Below are 18259 nucleotides of genomic sequence, written 5' to 3'. Positions count from 1 at the left end.
TCCTGCCCCAAGTTGTGTGAGGTTGCTTTGTGTGGTGAAGCACTCCTGTTGCTCCATCCCAGCCCAGAAGCGCCTAGATGTTTACCCCAGCCCTCCACCAGAAGGCACCCAAGGAGAGGTGGATGCAGCAGAACGGGCAGAGCGTCTTTCGTAGCTCAGAAACCGTATGTGAAAGGAGGACGAAAGGGCAGAGGGAGGATAACAGACTGTCCTCATGAGGTGGGCAGGCCTGGGACACAGCGTGCATTTCTGAGCTGAGACTGGTGTGTCTGAATACTACATTTTTATTTTACAGGGTAAGCAGTGAGATAGGAACATTTGCAGAGAGCAGGAAAGGTGTTTGTCGCTATGCGAATCTGGAGGGAATCCCACAGTGCTTTGAAAAGACCTTCTTGGGCTTGATGACTGTGCAGTAGGCCAGCAGACAAAATATTCTGAAGACCAGGGCAAGGTCATTCAGAAAATAATCTGGCTGTCACTGTGGGCTGTTCAGTAAAGACGACGACTCACTGTGAAATTGCAGTTTAAAAGCAAAATAAAAAAAAATAAAATTAGGATAAAGAAGCAATAGGAGAAGAAATGTGCTCAGCATTTGTTATTAAATGTATCAATAATGCTTGCTCCTTTTTGATCACCTACTTCCAAAAGCATATGATGGAGGTGCAAAGATACCACAAATGAGCAGAGGTTAAGAATAATACTCAGATGAGAAGGTAAAAAATCCTTTGTCTATTAGAAAGAAGAGTCACAGCCAATGTGATTGACATATCCCACTGATTATTTTACATTCCTCAAACTTCTGTCTCCGAGACAAAACCGTTGAGGAAGCCAGTTGGCTAGCCTGAACCAGATGCTTAACTTGCAGGTAGAAAATGTTAGATGAAATGAGAGTCACAAAGGAAATTAATGATAAAGCAGGGAATTAAACCAGGGTCTCCGATGTCTGAACCCCTGGAACAGTCTTCTCTTTTAAAAGTCTAAGAAAAAAAAAAGACATTAAACTGATAAAAGTAAATGGTGGTTTTACTGAAAATGTGATTAACCTGTGGAAATCTTCCCTGCTAGGTGTCACCAGTTTGGGAACACAGTGGGACTCAAAAAAAAAAAAAGGATTCGACAGTTACGTGAACAACAAGAATACTTGTGATGACTTTGGCTAGGAGAAAACTGTAAAGCGTATAATTCATGCTGCAGGGCATAAGTCAACTGCTGGCTGTCAGGAACCAGGAAGAAATTTTCTCTGTGAGAAGGTTACTGTATAATTATCTATGACAGTGTTTCTTCCTTTGAAGTGTTTAATCTTGACCAGTGGAGGCAAGATAATGGGTCATGTAGTTTTGTGAAGTTTTTTTGTGACAAGGGCATTATCTGGTGCCTGATGGCAATTTCTTCTGCCTGTTTGGTATCGCACCTTTCCCCAGGGTTATGTTCACCTTCTTAAATGTCTCAAGCAAAGACATTTCTGCTCCCTACGCTCCATGAAGATGATTTTGAAGATGGCAGTCCTTGACACGAGCGAATTATTCTTACCATTTGTGTTAGACTTTCTCTTGCTCATGTTTGCTCCAGTTCTCCTAGGTGATTTTCTGGGAATGACCTCAAGGAAGCCGTCTATTCCGGGGGCTGTAGCCCTAGCTCTTGTGTCTGCTCCTGGTTATTGTCTGAGCTGTCCATCCATTGCAGTCATGTCTCTCTTGTTCTGTAATCTGTGCCTTACCCCCTTGGTCTAGAAGTTAAATGTGTTATTTTTTAAAGCTGTGTTGCTGCTCCTCCAGGTAACTTGATGTATTTTGTGTCTTTTACTTTCTATCTTGCAGGAAGAACCAAAGAGCAAATCCAAGATCTGTGCCAATGTTTTCTGTGGAGCTGGGCGGGAGTGTGCAGTGACAGAGAAGGGAGAGCCAACCTGCCTCTGCATTGAGGTAGGACGGCGGTGCTGCGTCTGGGAAGGGTGTCACCACCACCCCCAGTCTGGGTTTCAGTCACTGGAAGGATCTCATGATGGGATGAGGCTATGGCTGTTTTGGAGCAGCAGCAAATTCACAGTGGCTCTTCAAACGGCGGGGCCTTTCCCAGTGTGGTGTGGGTAAGAGCCCTGTAGGGTAGATATTGTTTGGGGCTTGGAACTGTGCTGCTCACATAACTGCCTAGGGTCTTGACATGCACCAGAGACTTGGCTGGAGGTCTTTTGTTGGGAAAGCCCACTAGGGTATTGATACGCAGCTGGCTTTGGAGGGCACTATAGGGAGTGGTCTGCGAGCTCCAAGACAGCCTGCCCTCACTGGCATCTTGTTTGAGGAGGTTACAAGCACCCTACTAAAAATCAGCTTTTGTAAAATGGAAATAATTGTGGTAGAGTGCTGTGAGAATGAATAGCTCCATTCAGCAGGGAGCCGGAGATGATTAGAAGAGCCTTTCCCAGCTGTAGAGACACAGTGTCTCCCTACTCCGCTCTGCCCTGTGCTTTCAAACCATTCCTGCCTGGCTCCTGGGAATGGGTGTGAGGTTCTTTGTTCCCACTTCCCCCAGAGCCTGCAGCTCCAATGTGGCCAGCTTGGGCACTGGAGAGTAAAATGCCCTGTTAGCAAGAAGACGGTCTGTCACTCTGGGTAGGCTTGGCCAGACTGAAAGGGACATGAGAAAGAAGCCCACAGCCTGAACAGTGGCACTGGTGAACTCTCCCTCTGCTGTGGGCTGTGCTGTTTGCTCATGGCTGATGGCTTAGTCTACATTCGGTTGCAGAAAGGTGGAGCAGAGTCTACAAAGAGATGCAGAGTCTACAAAGAGATGCAACAGAGCTGAGCAAGCAGAGGTGCACAGAACAGATTCACAAAAACACCTCTGGGCAGGCACATCCATGGCACACAGAGCAGCACGTGCAGGATTACGCTCAGTATTTATGCTAGGCACTGATTTCTCTGCTGGGCTCTGCTTTCGGGAAGGCTCTTGTGGTGGTGGTGGTGACAGAGGCTGGGATAAAGTGAAGCCTTTGAACCCACACCCACAGGCTTCTCTGTGTGGATTTTTTTGGGGTGGCAGTGGGAGCGTTCAGCCTGCTCCAAACACCTTTTGGGCGAAGGGGGCTGTGCCAAGGGCTTCTGTTGCGTTGGGCTGATGCTGGGACTCACCTGCCTCCCTCTCGCTGTCCCGAAGAGGCAGGTAAAATGCTCTTTTCTCTGGCTCTCTCACAGCAATGCAAACCTCACAAGAGGCCCGTGTGCGGTAGCAATGGCAAGACGTACCTGAACCACTGTGAGCTGCACCGTGATGCCTGCCTCACTGGCTCCAAGATCCAGGTGGATTACGATGGCCACTGTAAAGGTAACCCTGTGTCAGGGAGCGATGAGGGCCAGCTGCTCTCTAAGGGAAGAAGAGCCGGGAGCCAAGCGTGATAACAAGGCAGAGCAGAGGTCTCGCCGTCCAGGACCCTGTATGTACTACAGCTGTAGAGCAGGGTAAACAGGGCAAGCCTGGGAACGATAGCCAGGTTCAACCAAGAGTCCAGATCACCGGGCAAGTTTGTGGTGATGAAGTAGGTCTGAAGTCAAGCCATGAAATCAGGTCAGGATCAGTTCTGGTGATGGTAACCAGGAAGAGGCACAGGCCAGTAACTGCCAGACAAGTCCTTGGTGACGCAGTCTGTAGCAGGTGTGGGATCAAGGTGGGAATACAGTCACCAGGTCAGGGCCTAGATCAACAGGGTCTATGGCAGGTACAGGAATGGTTGCTGGAGACAGGCATACCTACAACATAATCCCAGGCAAGGACTAGGGACCAAGACATCAGCTGAAATGGAGCTCCTGGGCTCATGGGTAGAGAGTGTGAATGGAGGCCCCAGGTGAGGTTGGCAGGGCCATTAAGGCCCTCATTAGTGCACTCAGGACCCTGACACCTTGGCTGTGGTGGGATCTTGGAGCTATTGTCTCCCTGGGTTGCTGGGAGGGGGGCACTCAGGAGAGCAGGGCAACTTGCTCCTGCCTGCCCTTCTCTGAGCTCGTGGATTCAGCCAGGCAGGTCTCTCACTCTACCTGCTGGGGAAAAGTCAGACTCTCAGGATAAACCCCCGAAGCCGATACTACCATCCACATTCATGAGGTCCCTCAAGAATGTTAGGAGCAAGGATTTTGCCTCAACGGTGGGGCTGTTTAACTCACCCCCACACCAGCCGCACAGTAAGAAAGTGTTTCCTTATATTCAGACAGAATTTCACGTGTTTAAATATGTGCCCGCTGCCTCTTGCCCAGTCACTGGACACTAAGGAGAAGAGTCTGGCTCAGTCTTCTTCATTCCCTCCCATCAGATTTATAAACATTAATGAGATTGCCCCTGAGGCTTTTCTTCTTCAGGCTAAACAGTCCTCAGTCTCCCCTCAGGGTGACAGATGTTCCAGTCCCTTAATCATACATGTGGCCCTCATGTTTCCAAAGACTCCCCGGTTCCTCTGCTCTTGCCCAAGCGGCACCCAGGGTGGGAAGAGGTTCATATTGCTTCATGTTGCATCAGAAATGTCCTCTTCTGTCTTCCCATTAACAGAGAAGAAGTCTGAGAATCCAGCTGCAAGTCCAGGTAAGAAGCCATGTTCTTTCTGGCTGGGGCTTCTGTATGAATTTGGGAAGAGAGATGGGGAGGAGGGTCTGCTGGGGGAGTTGCACAGCCCTGTGTAAAAGTCATACCTCTGCACCGGCTGTAGCAGAGTCTGAGTTGATAAATCAGCTGAAATACGATTGCCCAGCTCTTTACTCCTGGGTAACCTTTCAGAGCTCATACATCTCCTGGGCTCTTCACTGTGCTGGGATGTCTCAGGAACTCTGAGCATGCACAAGGTGCAGCGAAGCCCAGTTTGCCCCTAGGGACACAAGCTGTTTTTGTCACCCAGACTGAGGGAAGAGACGCTCTTTTGCATAGTTCATTGGGGATCTAAGACACAAGAACTCTGGAGCTATGTCCCCAACTCTAAGAGCACTCTTTTGAAAGGAGACTTTGCATCAGGAGTGATTAACCGATGGGCACAGGGGCAGAGAGTCAGCACTGTGTAATGAATGGGGCATTGTCAATGGAGTCAGGAGGAACCACCTCTCCCATCAGCCAGCAAGTCCCTCTGATTCCCCGTGCCTGGTTTTTCCCCTTATGCATCGCCTTGTGTACTTAGACTATGGATTTGGGAGCCATGGCCTCTACTTCATCAAGGGACCCCTTTCCCATCCATGGTCTCTTAACTGCTGGAGCTGTATAATCATCAACTTCAGCTTCCTAGGACAGATGAGAGCAAAACCTCGTACAAGCTTAAGGGGAGGGACCGTGTCAGGACATGACCACCACCTTAAAGCAGTTTTAAGGAAGTTCAAAATTAAACATGCAGAATCCTTACGATGGTTATTTTTTTTCCATCTGTCTGTCTGGTTGTGATTGTAGTCACTGGATTCAGAAGGAGATCCTTAGTGTGTGTAAGTGACATGAATGCACACTGATTCCCCTTCTGGCTCCATTGACCTCTGGGCAGGTGTGACAACTGACAGAAGCCAGAAGATCTAGGCTTTCAGTTTTGGTTTTAAATGCATGGTTTGGTACTAGCACACGAAGTGATATCCACCTAGAGAAAGCCGTGATTGTGGAGAGCACTGTGAACAAGACCAGCCTGACCGCCTCTCATTTCCAATCAGAGTGGACAAGTCAGGGCTTTGAACGAAATCTTCTGAGATAGTAGACCCTAAAATTCAAGTCTTGGGGACAGCATGGCTTGCTCAGTCTAGTCTTCACCCTTGCAGAGGATAGAGGTTTTGGTACTTGAGGGTTGACGGCCAAATGCCTGTTTTGCACAGCATCGGGAAGCTTGGGGACATTGTCAGTCACCTTCCTCCCACAGTCTGGGGACTCTTCACACCAAGATGAGTCAACTCCGGGTTGTTCTTCCACAAGCTTCAAGGACGGGAAGGCAGAAAAGCTTTGGCCGGAGTGTCGTTTTCTGGCCTTGCCACATGGTGTCACCCACAGCCCGTCCGCCGTTCAGCACATGGCACCTCCGCTTTGATCTGGCAGTGGCGCATCTCCAAGGACGGAGGGGCCTGCAAACTGCCATCAGAGCTGGCTGGCTGGCTTTTATTTCCAGTCGTCTCTCTGTGGTCTCCCTCCCAACTTCATTTCTCTCATCCTTGCTTTTTCTTCTGCTACACCTTCTCCCGTTACAGTTGTCTGCTACCAGTCGGACAGGGACGAGCTTCGTCGCCGCGTCATCCAGTGGTTGGAAGCTGAGATTATCCCAGACGGCTGGTTTTCCAAGGGCAGCAACTACAGTGAAGTCCTGGACAAGTATTTCAAGGCAAGTAGAGCAACGCCTGCCTCAGAGGCCAGAGAACATTTCCTGCCCTGTCACTGCAAAGCAGCTGCCATGCCCCCACCCAAGAGGCTCCCGTGTGTGATGGGCCTGTCAAGCTGGGGGCCAGAGAGGGCTGATATGTCCTACAGCGCGACGCGTTACGGGCTGCCTGCAGCAGCTGCTGACAGAGCCACTGACAGGGCTACATGACAGCCCAGACCAGGAGCATCCCTGGGGATCTGACCTGCCCTGGGGAAATGGAGGAGGGCAGGCCAAGTGTGCCGGTGGCAGGGGAGAGAACTGATCTCAGGGGACAAAAGATAGCCAGAGGAGAAAAGGTGGGTGAAAGTGCTGGAAATGCAGGTAGAAGGAGCAGGAAGCCGGGGCAGGGGCTGCTGATCCTTTGTTCCAGACAGTCCCAAGGCCATGTTGAGATGGGGACAGGGGACACTTGGGGGCTTCAAGGTGGTTATTTGCTTGCAAGCAGTATGGCCCAGTTGTGGGTGAGAGCTGGCAGTTCCCTAGTGCTCTGCAGAGAGAGAGGAACCGGCTGTGAGCCTTGGGACCTGCAATAATCCCATTCCTCTTCCCTCCTCCCTGTCAGTCTGTTCCTCAGCCCATCCCCACCCCCTTTTGTAACCAGCAGATCACACGCTTCTCCCATGCTCCTGCCACATGCACTGCTGCTTCCCTCCCCCTCACGCCCAGCTCCTGATAAAGACTTCAAAGCATCCGGGATGGAGCTGGAGGAGCAGGTGGGGAAAGGGGGAGAGTGTTTAAATCATAAGCTGTTGACAGCGAGAGATTAATGGTGCCTGACAGGAGTTAGTGCTGCAAGCAAATCTGCCATGGCAGTGGCACCCTCTGGTGAGATAGAGGAGCTGGTCCCTGCGCTCCAGAGAGCATCTTCACCTTTGTCGCTGTTAATGTTGTTCTGGCTGTGGAAACCCACTTGTGGCCCACCGCCTCGGGCACCCCCGCCGGCGCCTGCCAGCACCCGAAAGCTGTGGCATCCTGCGGAGGGGACCTGCGCAGTCCTTCCCCCTGCAAACATGCCGTCCCTGCCCGCCTTCGCAGAGAGTCTCCCCAGGCCATGGGCTTTGCTGAAATGCATAAGCCAGCCCCAGGCTTGCCCCACTGCCGCCACACAGCCCAGTCAACCCCGCCAGCCCCATGCCTGTTAGGGCGCTGGTGAAATCCCATGGCCACAGCTCAGAGGCAGACAGCCTCGTGTTCTTTTTATCGTGCCCCTTTTTCTGGAGCACTGATCCCAGGCACAAGTGGGTGAAAGTTTCCATGACAAAGCCATACCTTTTCTTGGACCAAAGGAGGAATTCCCTTCTCGGTACACCGTATCAACAACCCTTAAAGCTTTGAAATACTTTTAAAGCAGAATTCAGAGTTTGGAGCAACTTTGGGACAAATACAAACAAACTAAACGGGTTCAAACACACACAAATTCGTTTCACCAATGAGGCTCTGAAGTCGCTGAAGGAATTCTGCCATGCCCAGCCTGGGGCTCTGCACGCCACCCTGCGAATGGCCTGATTCCTGCCCTGCGGGTAATAAACACTGGAGACAAAGATGACATGAAGCTTTTCCCTTTTCTCCTTGATGAGGAGGTTTGTAGACGTGGCATTAAGCTGTTTCCCTCCTGGAAGCCTGATTTGTGTGGATCACGGGGATGTGGGCTGTACATCAGGCAGGCCTTGACGTTGAAGGACGTTACTTCAAGAGGAGTGAGGCCAGTAGTGGGAAGCTGTTCTGTTTTGGATGGTCTCTGGGGGAACGCGTAAATGCATATCATAGCTTTGACAGGCAAGAAAACTAGCTTAACTGAGTGTCGGTCAATAAGGGAACTGCAGCCACTTTCACAATAGCGGGACGAGAGGCTTCAAAGTCTAATAGAAGTTGAAACGTGTTAGTTGGAGCAGTTATACACAGGCTACAGCATGCAGAGTAATTCTCCTAGCCCTGCAGGTTTCTCCTGAACCACAAAGAGGTAACCACAGGCAGTGTCTCTTCCAGCATTCCTGGAAGTGCTGCACGAGGAGACACAGTGACCTGCCCCAAGTCACACAGCAAAAACTAGCCGGCAGCGGTCTGTGTGCAGAATTCATGTTCCCCTCCCTGCAATACAGCTGTCTCTGAGGGGGCCCAGCAGTTCCGGCTGAGTGCCCAGCACTGTGGTATGACATCTCCGAACAGGAAGGCAAAATGCAATTACTTCTTTAGGAGTACAGCCAGGATTTTGGGCTGAAAGCCCTGCTCTTCAGTGCCAGGAGTCCTGTCAGGGCCGTAAGAAGTTGGTGGCGAGGTGTTGTGCTGTTGCATTAAATTGTTCCTTCTTTGGAATCAGCAGAAAATTGCTTCCTGTGATTTTCCCTTTTGTCACTGTCACAGTCCAGGCACGGCTTTGGATTTACACGTATTGGAAAGCTGACACCTCCTTGAATGCAACGGGTCTGCTTTAAGGCAGGCGGTATATAAGAAGGCTAAGAGCTGGCTGGAACAAAGAGAAGAAATGGGGTTAGAGCCATAAATCAAGCAGCAGGAGGTGAATGAGAGGCAGTGTAGCTTATTGGCGAGAACAAGGCTAGGATCATGTCTCCCAGTTCTGGTGCTAGTATGGATATGTTGCTGCTTTTCTCTGAGCCTCTGTTCTTTGTGCCAAACAGGGATGATGCAACCTGTTCCACTGAAGCTTCAAAAATGCTAAGTACATATGGAAGAGGGAGAAGGAGGGGGTACCCTGAACTGATAAATCAGACCCTCTCCCATCTTCCCATCTTTCCCTACAGAGCTTTGATGATGGCGATTCTCGCTTGGACTCCACTGAATTCCTGAAGTTTGTGGAACAGAATGAGACTGCTGTCAACATCACCACCTACATGGACCAGGAGACCAACAAGCTGCTCAGGTGGGCAGGGGACAGGATGCCAGCAGGAGGGCCAGGGAGCCAGACGTGGCAGAAGGGGCCATGAAAATCCACTCATGGAAAATATCATTTAGGGCTTGACTAACAAAGATAACTGTGTATGAAGTGGCTTCTCACTTAATTAGGTGTGAATACCACCAAAAGGAGCAGTCCCACCCCTACCTTTTACATTAGGCAGGTATTTCAACCCCCTTTTGCCTTAAATCTAGTAGGTGTGCAGCCAGAAGGTGAGTTAGGTGACAGAAAATTTGTTGCCTGTTTTATTTCCTAATAAATTAGCTTTCAGTGGGCTTCGCTCACCTTTTGCCTGGTACCTAGATCCAGTGCAAGGAAGATGGTGGGAAAACACAGCTCGTGGGCAGCCTGCAGTTAGAGCTGGTGCAAGCATTGCATGAAAATGTAGTTTGAGAGGTTTCCATTTTTCTGTGTGTGTGCCACTGTGTGTGCCACGATGAGGAGAACAGGCTGCTTGTGGCTAGGCTGTGCTTGCATCTGTACTTGTGTGACAGCATGTAGATGTCAGCAGGGTCCTATTCCTGCTGGTCTGCCTACCTCCTGACTTCCCAGCCCTTCGCCAGCCAAGGGAGTGTTTTGTGTCTGTTTTTCTTTCATCTGTATGCAGTGAGGTTTCCTTATGGAAGCCACTTCTGCCAGGCATCTCAGAGCCTTCCTAGTTATTAATGGTTTTACTCATCTGTTCTTTGAAGCCAGTAGAGCAGGGACCTGCCTGGTACAGCCCTGTGCAGAACGTGCCTCTGTGTTTCCTTTCAGGGGACTCTGCGTAGATGCCCTCATCGAGCTGTCAGATGAAAATGCTGACTGGAAGCTCAGCTTCAATGAATTTCTCAAGTGCCTCAGCCCATCCTTCAACCCGCCAGAGAAAAGTAGGAACTCCTTACTTATATTGGGGAACCAGAGGCATCCTGGGAAGGGAGGAAAGAAAAGAGACCAGCTTTGGGCCGGACATCGGATGCTGTAACTCCTCTCCCAGAGATAATGTTGATAATACACCTACCTCCCATTCGACAGCACGCCTTGTCCCTGCATTGTCAAAAGTACTGCTTTTTCTGGCCCAAAGCTCCCACAGCTCTTGTGACAAAAAAGGTTTGGATTTTAGAACCAAGAGCTTGGATCGAATGGATACGGTATGCTTGGAAGGTCAAGGCATGTATTTAACAGTGCAGAGATAAATCACGTGAGGAGTTCACGTCTGGATAACTTAGGAAAGTCAGACCAGACCAAAGTCCTGCTATGCTCTGCCTTTCACACAGACAGCCTCCCTGATGAACCTCTCAAAGTTCACTATCCTTCCAAATCCTGCTTAGTGCTACAGTTCACGTGAAAGCAGCTTAGTGTTCTGCTGACCAGGCGTGCCTAGCTGTTCATCTAATTGTCTCCTCAGGGGGTGCTGGTCCAAAGGTGTCGGATTTACATCCCACCGCAGTGGCACCAAGGAGCAGACAGAGGCTGTGCTTCTTAGGGAATATTAAGTTGAACTCTCTGTTGCCTATTTCAGTGGGAAGCTAGGGACACTGCACCTCCCCCAGAAAATATGATCAGCTGGTTTTCACTTAACACCATACGGGCCCCTGAGTTCTTTGGGGGCCTCAACTTAAGCATATAATAGAGCTGTGAGAAGAAATGTGAGCTGAAAGGAGAAACTTCTTTTTTTTCTCCTTTCTTTCTCAGGGCAACAGCAAATATACAAATAATTTCCCCAACTTCTCCCCCCCTGGAACAGGAACTGATTCACTTTGGGGGTTCTCTTCTATGTATAACAGATTAGGAAATTCAAACAAATCCAATATTGAGATTTCATTTGGAACTGAGAAATTGAAATTTGTTCTTTTGAGGAAGCAAAATGAAGTGTTTGACTTTTCCAAATTATTTTTTGGCTGATTACACACACCAAATTCAGCATGAATGTTTTAGTCATTATGAAACTTTTGGTGGTTAGGGGAAGCAAAGCCTCCGCCAAAACCGTGTACCTCTTCTCTCTCAAGGCATCTCCAAAATATGTTGTCATTAGCCTGCTTGCTATCTCACAACCACTGCCCTTGTTTTGTGCCTCTCTAGAGTGTGCCCTGGAGGATGAAACCTATGAGGATGGAGCAGAGACCCAGGTGGAGTGCAACCGCTGCGTCTGTGCCTGTGGGAACTGGGTGTGCACTGCAATGACATGCGAGGGTCTGTATGCTCTCCAGACGATTATTCTATTTGGTTTTATACAAAAGGGGGGTTTGCTTTCTATCTTTCCGAGGACACCAGCTATCCAGATTTCTTCTCTCCCCTACTCTTTCTCAGCTTCTCTATGGGTGGCTTCTACATCACCCTCCCGTGCTCCATGTTGGCCAAACCCAAGCTGGTTTTGTTTTAGAGGTCAGAAATTGTGTAACTGGGTTGGGGGCAATGCTGCTGGGGTTTGTGGTTTGGATTTGGCGCCATGAAAATTGAGCACCAAACCTTCCAGGCCAGAGCTACTCCATCCAGCTGGCTTGGGGCATGCACAGACCAAATAGGTCACTGTCTGCAACCATACGTGTAGGTGTGAGCAAGTCAGCTTTCCTGTATGTGTGTCAGTATCCTTGCTGTATCTGTGTTTACAGTCTCGGTAAAGCAGGAGCTAGGGTCTTGTCTTGCCCCAGAGAGGAGATAGGAGACTTCATCTAGTGATGTCAAGAAAGCGCTTTAGCTTCTTGCCATAAGAACTGTAGAAGTAAAAGAAAACAATGGTGATGGAGATGAAGGGAGGTGGTGTTCACAGTAAGGCAGGGTTGTTGGTCTATCTGTCCTTCCTCTGGAAGACCCTTTTTAAACTTTCACGGCCATGTTACAATTGCGAGAAGTCATGGTGGGGTTCTGAACAACAGCTCTCCATTCTGCTTCTCAGAGATGGCCAGTGGCAAGCCAGCTTTCCCCTGCCTTGGGAAACGTGCGGGTCCTTTTGAAGGAGCCACGTCCACCCTCCCAGCACTGCGCTGCATTTTTCTGGCCTTCTTTCCTAGAAACCAAGCCTTTGCCTGAGCTTAGTTTTCAGTGCTGTGCGGGAGCTGTCAGCAGTACGTTCATTCAGATCTAATAGCCAGCAGCTTGGGCAGATGAAGGAGTAGAGGGGAACAGCAACAAGTATAGAGATTCTTTTACGTTTATCTGGCCTTCTGCAGCAAGAGGCTTCAGGATAATCTCAGCCCAGATTTGGCTGTGGCAGCAGGAACTCAACCTCAGAAAAGATAACTGTAAGACTAATAGAGCTGCCAGAGGAGCTGTGGGTAGGTCTCAGAGGTTAAGCAACCGAATAAGAGACTCTTTTTGCTGCCTTCTCAGAAACAGCCTTCAAAGTTGCTATGCAACACCCGGTCTTGCTGCCTACTTTGTTCCCTGCATCCATGGCAGAAGCATGCAATGGGACAACAATTCCTTGACTTGCTGCCCATGTTAGAGCAGCAGAGGGGTTAGAGGCTATTGTTAGAGGGCTAATGAAACCAAAGAATCAGATCAGATACATCAGCAAGTTGCACCTCCGCTGAGCAAAATTACCTCTTCATTAAACATCAGTTATTGTACTTGGATAGCACTGAGCTTCCGTTTATTCCCTGCAAGAGGCCAAGATGTTTGAACTAATTATAGGTGCTTCTTTTAAATAATACGCAGCCTCTTCCTTGTGGTTTTATTATTTATCATGTGGGAGGGAGAGACGGGGACAAACTGCATACCCAGGCTTTGAAGTCCGAGGCAGCCACAAGGCCCATTCTCTAAGAAGCCGGCCCATACCTTCCTCCGGCAAAGCTTTCCTAAGCTTTGGCTGACCTGCCTCGTTGTTCTCTTATGATTCAGCCTCTGAAATTTGCATCCCCCATTTGTGATAACGCTGAACTCCATTTCTGTTTACAGGCAAGAATGAGAAGGTGCCTGCTCAGAGACAGCGACCTGACCAAGACTTGACTGAGGAGGAGCTGGCTAGATACGTTCAGGAGCTGCAGAAGCATCAGGTTAGCGTGAGGCTGGGAAGGTCTCCTTGCACTAAGTCTCTCCTTGCTAGAGGGGTTCCCTCTGCTTCTGTCACTTGGAGACTTCTGGTAGATGGGGGAGCACAGTAAAGGGGGATCCCTGTTGCCTGTGGGGACAAATACAGGTGTGGGGCTTTGACATATAAGCCAGTTTTGGCACTGCTTGTGGACATACCGAAGGCTTCAGGGCACTGCCAGCTCCTGTGTCAGTGCAGAGCTTCACTTTATGCTCTCTTTCTCCAGGAGACGGCCGAGAAGACCAAGAGAATGAGCACCAAGGAGATGTAAGGGGCCTCCACACCGGAGGAGCCCAGGAGGATGGGCCCAACCTGCCACCCTGTCCTCCAGTGCTGATCTCAGTATGCACAAGTGTCTGCTACAGTTGCCCAGTCACAGATATTTACATTGTATAGCGATGGGTTATTTGTTTTGTAATACACAGAGAATGGGGCCAGGAAAGGGGAGCAGAGCCCACCTGTTCAGGGAGCTTCATAGCTGGGGCCTTGGAAGGCTGGGAGGGACTTACAGCAGCTTCTGGGACCCTTTCCCAGAGCAGGCAGCTGCTCCCTTCAAGAGCTAACAGGGATTTCTTGTTCCCCTAGATCTGGGGAAAGGACGGAGGCCAGTGCTGGATAGAAAAGGGGGTCTTCAATCGATACAATTGTCAGCACCGGCCTTGGCTGCAGATATACAGGCCTGGCAGTTTTGTGGCTGAGCACATGTGCTGCAGGGCATCATTAGCCAAGGACCTTGCCCTGCTTACCCTCCTCTTTGGTTCGAGCTCCTCAAAGCTGGTCAGCCTGGTGTGACACCTGGAAGTTGTGGTGCCACGCTGCTGGCATGAGTCCAGCACGTTCCTCCTTGCTTTCCACTGGACTGTCCCCAGCAGCTCCTCCAGTACATTGTGGGCTCCAACACAACATGGTTCCTTTTGACCTCATCTCACTCTTACTCTCCCTGCCCCCTCCTTAGAGGTGCTATCATATTTTTTTCTTACCACATTCACATGCTGACTCCCCCTTTTGTTTTGTTTTGTGGTTTTTTTTATTACTTTATTTCCTATGGTAGTAATTCAGCTTTTGTATGTTTCGTAGCTCTAGATCTTTCAAGAAAACCCAGCCTGTGAGTTTTTGTTATTGACAGTGCTGTAATGCCCATGCACGGTTTGTATCGCACTGCGCTCAGCCGCCGCAAACACCACAAGCAACTTGTGAGCCCTGCACTACAGGGTATTTCTCAACTGGGGATAGCAATGTCCCCCATGGGAAGAAGAGACAGGGCTGGATGTAATTAGTTTCACCAGGCACAGATTGACACTGCAGCTCTTACTCCCTTAGCTAGCATTGACGTGTGCTCAAAGTCCATGCTCATGCCTCTCTAAATTGCCCAGAGGGAAGTGCCACGTAGTCTAGAGACAGAGGGACCAGGCAGTCCTATTAGTAGGGTATCTTAAAAGGCTTAACTACATAGAAAACAGTTGAGTTAGAGTCTGGGCTGTTAGCCATCATCTTGGGCTTTCCATCTCCCTCTGGGGTGCGGCAGCAGCATTATTCTTTGATTCGAGGTCTGAGTTTGGAGTCAGGGCTGGAAGCCTCATTACTGACACATTTCACAGTGTCTTTGATCAGACCATCTTTTGATCACCCTCACATCCCTTCATGGGTCATTTTCGTCTGACCCGTTTTCTCAGAGCATTGATCCTAGATATAAATGAAATGCTGTTTGTTGACAATCACCTCTGTAGCCTCAAGCCCAGCTGATTTTCTTCTGCAGTGGTCAAATGTACTTCATACACTGACACACCTGAACATCCCATTTCTGTGTTCCCTTCATGCCCCTGCTGTGCATCCCAAGCAGTTGCACGTACCCTGAGATGACTGCTTGTGACTTCCATCTTCCTGTTGGTGAGCAACTTCAGCAGTTGTTGCCAGCTGTCTTGCGGTCCCTAGTGCTTACTCAAGCGAAACTCCACTTGCATCTGAAAAGCATGTTCTGCTTGAGCGAAGATCAGCAGGACTTTTGTCCCAACCTTCCCATTTTTGCACACTGCTTTCCTTGGAGAGGAAGAATGAGCTGGTACCTAGCAAGTGTAGGAAAAGAAAAAAGCTTGGTCCCTCCTGTGGTCTCGCCCGTGAGCCAGATTTGTTAAAGGCTGTCTAGTCTTTGAGCTGTTTTCCTGATGTGAACCCAGAGGACTTTCACTGACTTCGGTGCAGTGCCGCATTTCCAGTGAGAATCATACTCTACCCTGCCATGCTCGGAGGTTTTGGCATAACACATACAGAAGGGGGCTGGTTCTTCTCCCGTGAGGGTCTGGATTTGAAGCTGTCACCTGTGAAGGTGAGGGGAGTGAGTCCATAGAAGCTGAGGGTAACGTGGACAAGGCTACACTGGGATGGAGTCATTGTTTGTGTTCTGGTGGCACTGGAGGAAGTGGTTGGTGGAGTTAGGAGCATCTGTTAGACATACCCTCGCTCCTCCCCAGCAGTATGAGCGAAACAGCTTCATGTGCTGGATCTGGAGTCACAGGAACATTGTTAAGAAATGTTTTGCTTTATTCCCACCCTGCTCTGAAAGGTAGTTCGTGCCTCCCATCTCGCTTCCTTCCAGCTTGGATCATTAAAGTGCCTTAGAGAAAACACAACAGCTTGCCTTAAAGGCTTTCCCTGGGTGGGGATAACATCTTATTGTCCAGTCAGGAATATCTCCAACTGGGAGAAGCAGAGCATGTGCAGGAAGGGGAGGCTAGTCTGTGGCTGAAGGGCTTCCGCAGGCTGCATTGCACGATACATTCTCCAGTCCCCTTCCTGTCTCCTGCGGATGAGCGGTCTGTGAGGATGGCTGCTGGGGACAGCTGGAGAGGTGGGTGCTGGCAGTTGAGGTTTACAGAGCTTGCGCTGAAGGCGGAGGGATGGGCTGCGATCTCAGGCGAGGCAAGCTGAGCTCTCTGACAAGCCATACAACATACCCTAGGACGGCCTGGGGCAGCGGGGTAGGAGTGCAGTGAAAGTGCCTCCGCGGAAGGGGCTGCCACCTATGGAGCCTTTTCCTCCTTGTGCCCTCAAAGGGAAATGCAGCTGTGGAAAGCGATGCCGGTTCTAAGGGCTACGGTACCCAAAGGGGACCGAAACATCTCGCCTCCCCATGCTGAGGGGAAGGACAACTGTTCGGTGAAGCGATGCCCAGACTGTGCCCCGCAGCAGGCTGGTTGGTCGCTAACTTCTGCCCAGTGACTTGGCTGCTGGGCAAGAAAGTGCTGTATTCCAGCCGTTGCCCTCTGGGACAATTGCTGTACAGACTGCAAGGGGCAAGGAAGGCATTTTTTTTTTTCCCCAAAGGCCAAATTTAAGCAACAAAGTCCCACTCCTCCCTCTATATTCCCTCCTGTACGTGTGTGAAATTTATCAGTATTCTGTAGGTCTCCTTAGTGCACTTATTTTACTTGATTTTGTAATTTTTTTGAAGCAGGGGGGGTTTGGATATTACTGCCAAATAAATGAAACAAAATTTAAAAAATAACGGGTGTTTTGTTTTATTTCTGACAAGCCACATTCCTCGTTTCCCTCCTCCAAAAAAAAATCAGCTGTCTTTCTGCACGTTTATACACAGATCTCAATGCACTTGACAAACGTGAGACATGACTGTCTCTCTTTTTATAGCTGGGAAAACTGAAGTACAGCGGCGAGAAGTGGAAAGTTGCAATTGTGTGGTGAGCCAGCGGCAGAAGTGCAGCCAGCAGCCAGGACTCCTGCCTCCCAGCCGTGCGCTTTTAATGAGATTGCGCCACAGTCCTTTCAGTATCCCCCCAGCTCCCCGTTCGCTCCCACAGCACACATTCCACCTGTGCCATGGGGAAGGAAAAAGCTAGCAGCTCTCCATCTGTGGTGTCATCACAAGCTGAACGTGAGTTAGGGTCACGCTGCTGATAGAAAGGCAAACCATTGTAGAAGGGGAAGAATACAGAGAGACGCAGGCGGTGAAGGACGGGGTAATCGCTCTGTCCCGTGCGGCATCAGGGAGCCACAGCCGAGTACCTTCTGGTTTGGGCAGTGCCTTTCACAAAATGGGTGGATCAGGTGGAAAGAACCCAGAGGCAAGTAAAAATTAGAACTAAAGGCCTTGAAAACATGACTTACAAGGACAGATCAGAAGCCTTAGGCACAGTTAAGAAGGACAGCTCTAAATGTTTGTCTTCAGGTGGAGACTGCTACCAGGATAAACATACCCATCTTGCTGTGGCGGATGGGACACTAGCTTCAGTCAAGGCAGATCTAGATGAGACATCAGGGGATGCTTTTGAATGCCAAGGTTAGCAAAGAACTGGAAGATGCTTCCTTGATATTTCACAGACTTCCTCCCTCTATGGATTTTAAGAACAGACTAGAGTAGCAGCTATCAGGAATAGACCAAACATAGCTGGTCCTACACTAAGCTGGGAGAACAGGCTGGTGACCTTCCTGATGTCCCTTCACTTTCTGACACAACCTTATGAAGACCGGGCTGAATGGCTCGTGTCACCTTTGCTGAATTGAATGATGAAATGGCCTTTCATGGTGTCGTGTAACAGAAGGATAACGTCTTACCACTCAACATTGCCTCTTCCATGTTACTTTTCACACCAAATGGCCTCTTTAGCATGTACCAGCTGCTGTCTGTGCACTCTTAACTGAGGCATTCCATGCCCATTCACTGCTCAAATACAAAGTGGGTCTGCTTTATTACTTCAATTTCTACTGTTAGAATTTCCCAGGATTTTAAGAAAGAATGAAAGGAAGCATCAGCCATGAATTTAGCTAGATGGCACTATAAATACTTTACCTTGTGCATCATGCGTATTTCCTGAAGGAAAATGATTTTGGGGTGGGAGAGATGAAGAGTAAAAAGTCTGTTGCCCACGGCTAGCAGAGGCCTGGCAAAAACTCTGACCTTTCTGTTCATGGAGTTAAGGACGTCTGAGTATTACTGAGTTGCTGCGCTATAGCTACATACACTTAATCTCTT

The 18259-nt window shown here is 49.4% G+C and overlaps 1 protein-coding gene across 1 annotated transcript in view; it reads left to right on the top strand.

The window, feature by feature from the left end:
• FSTL1 (follistatin like 1) overlaps positions 1-16769 on the top strand; it is a 56013-nt gene extending 39244 nt beyond the window's left edge. Inside the window, exons 3-11 of the mRNA XM_059822112.1 lie at positions 1818-1922; positions 3192-3321; positions 4534-4566; positions 6186-6316; positions 9115-9233; positions 10023-10135; positions 11328-11438; positions 13143-13240; positions 13502-16769. Of these exons, the coding sequence (XP_059678095.1) occupies positions 1818-1922; positions 3192-3321; positions 4534-4566; positions 6186-6316; positions 9115-9233; positions 10023-10135; positions 11328-11438; positions 13143-13240; positions 13502-13546 (885 nt within the window). The 3' untranslated portion in view covers positions 13547-16769. The remainder of the gene's footprint in view (positions 1-1817; positions 1923-3191; positions 3322-4533; positions 4567-6185; positions 6317-9114; positions 9234-10022; positions 10136-11327; positions 11439-13142; positions 13241-13501) is intronic.
• The last annotated feature ends 1490 nt before the right edge of the window (positions 16770-18259 follow it).

Source organism: Gavia stellata, chromosome 1 (assembly GCF_030936135.1).
Source record: "Gavia stellata isolate bGavSte3 chromosome 1, bGavSte3.hap2, whole genome shotgun sequence".
In the NCBI taxonomy this organism is placed as follows: domain Eukaryota; kingdom Metazoa; phylum Chordata; class Aves; order Gaviiformes; family Gaviidae; genus Gavia; species Gavia stellata.
This window is presented reverse-complemented; position numbering and strand designations above follow the sequence as displayed.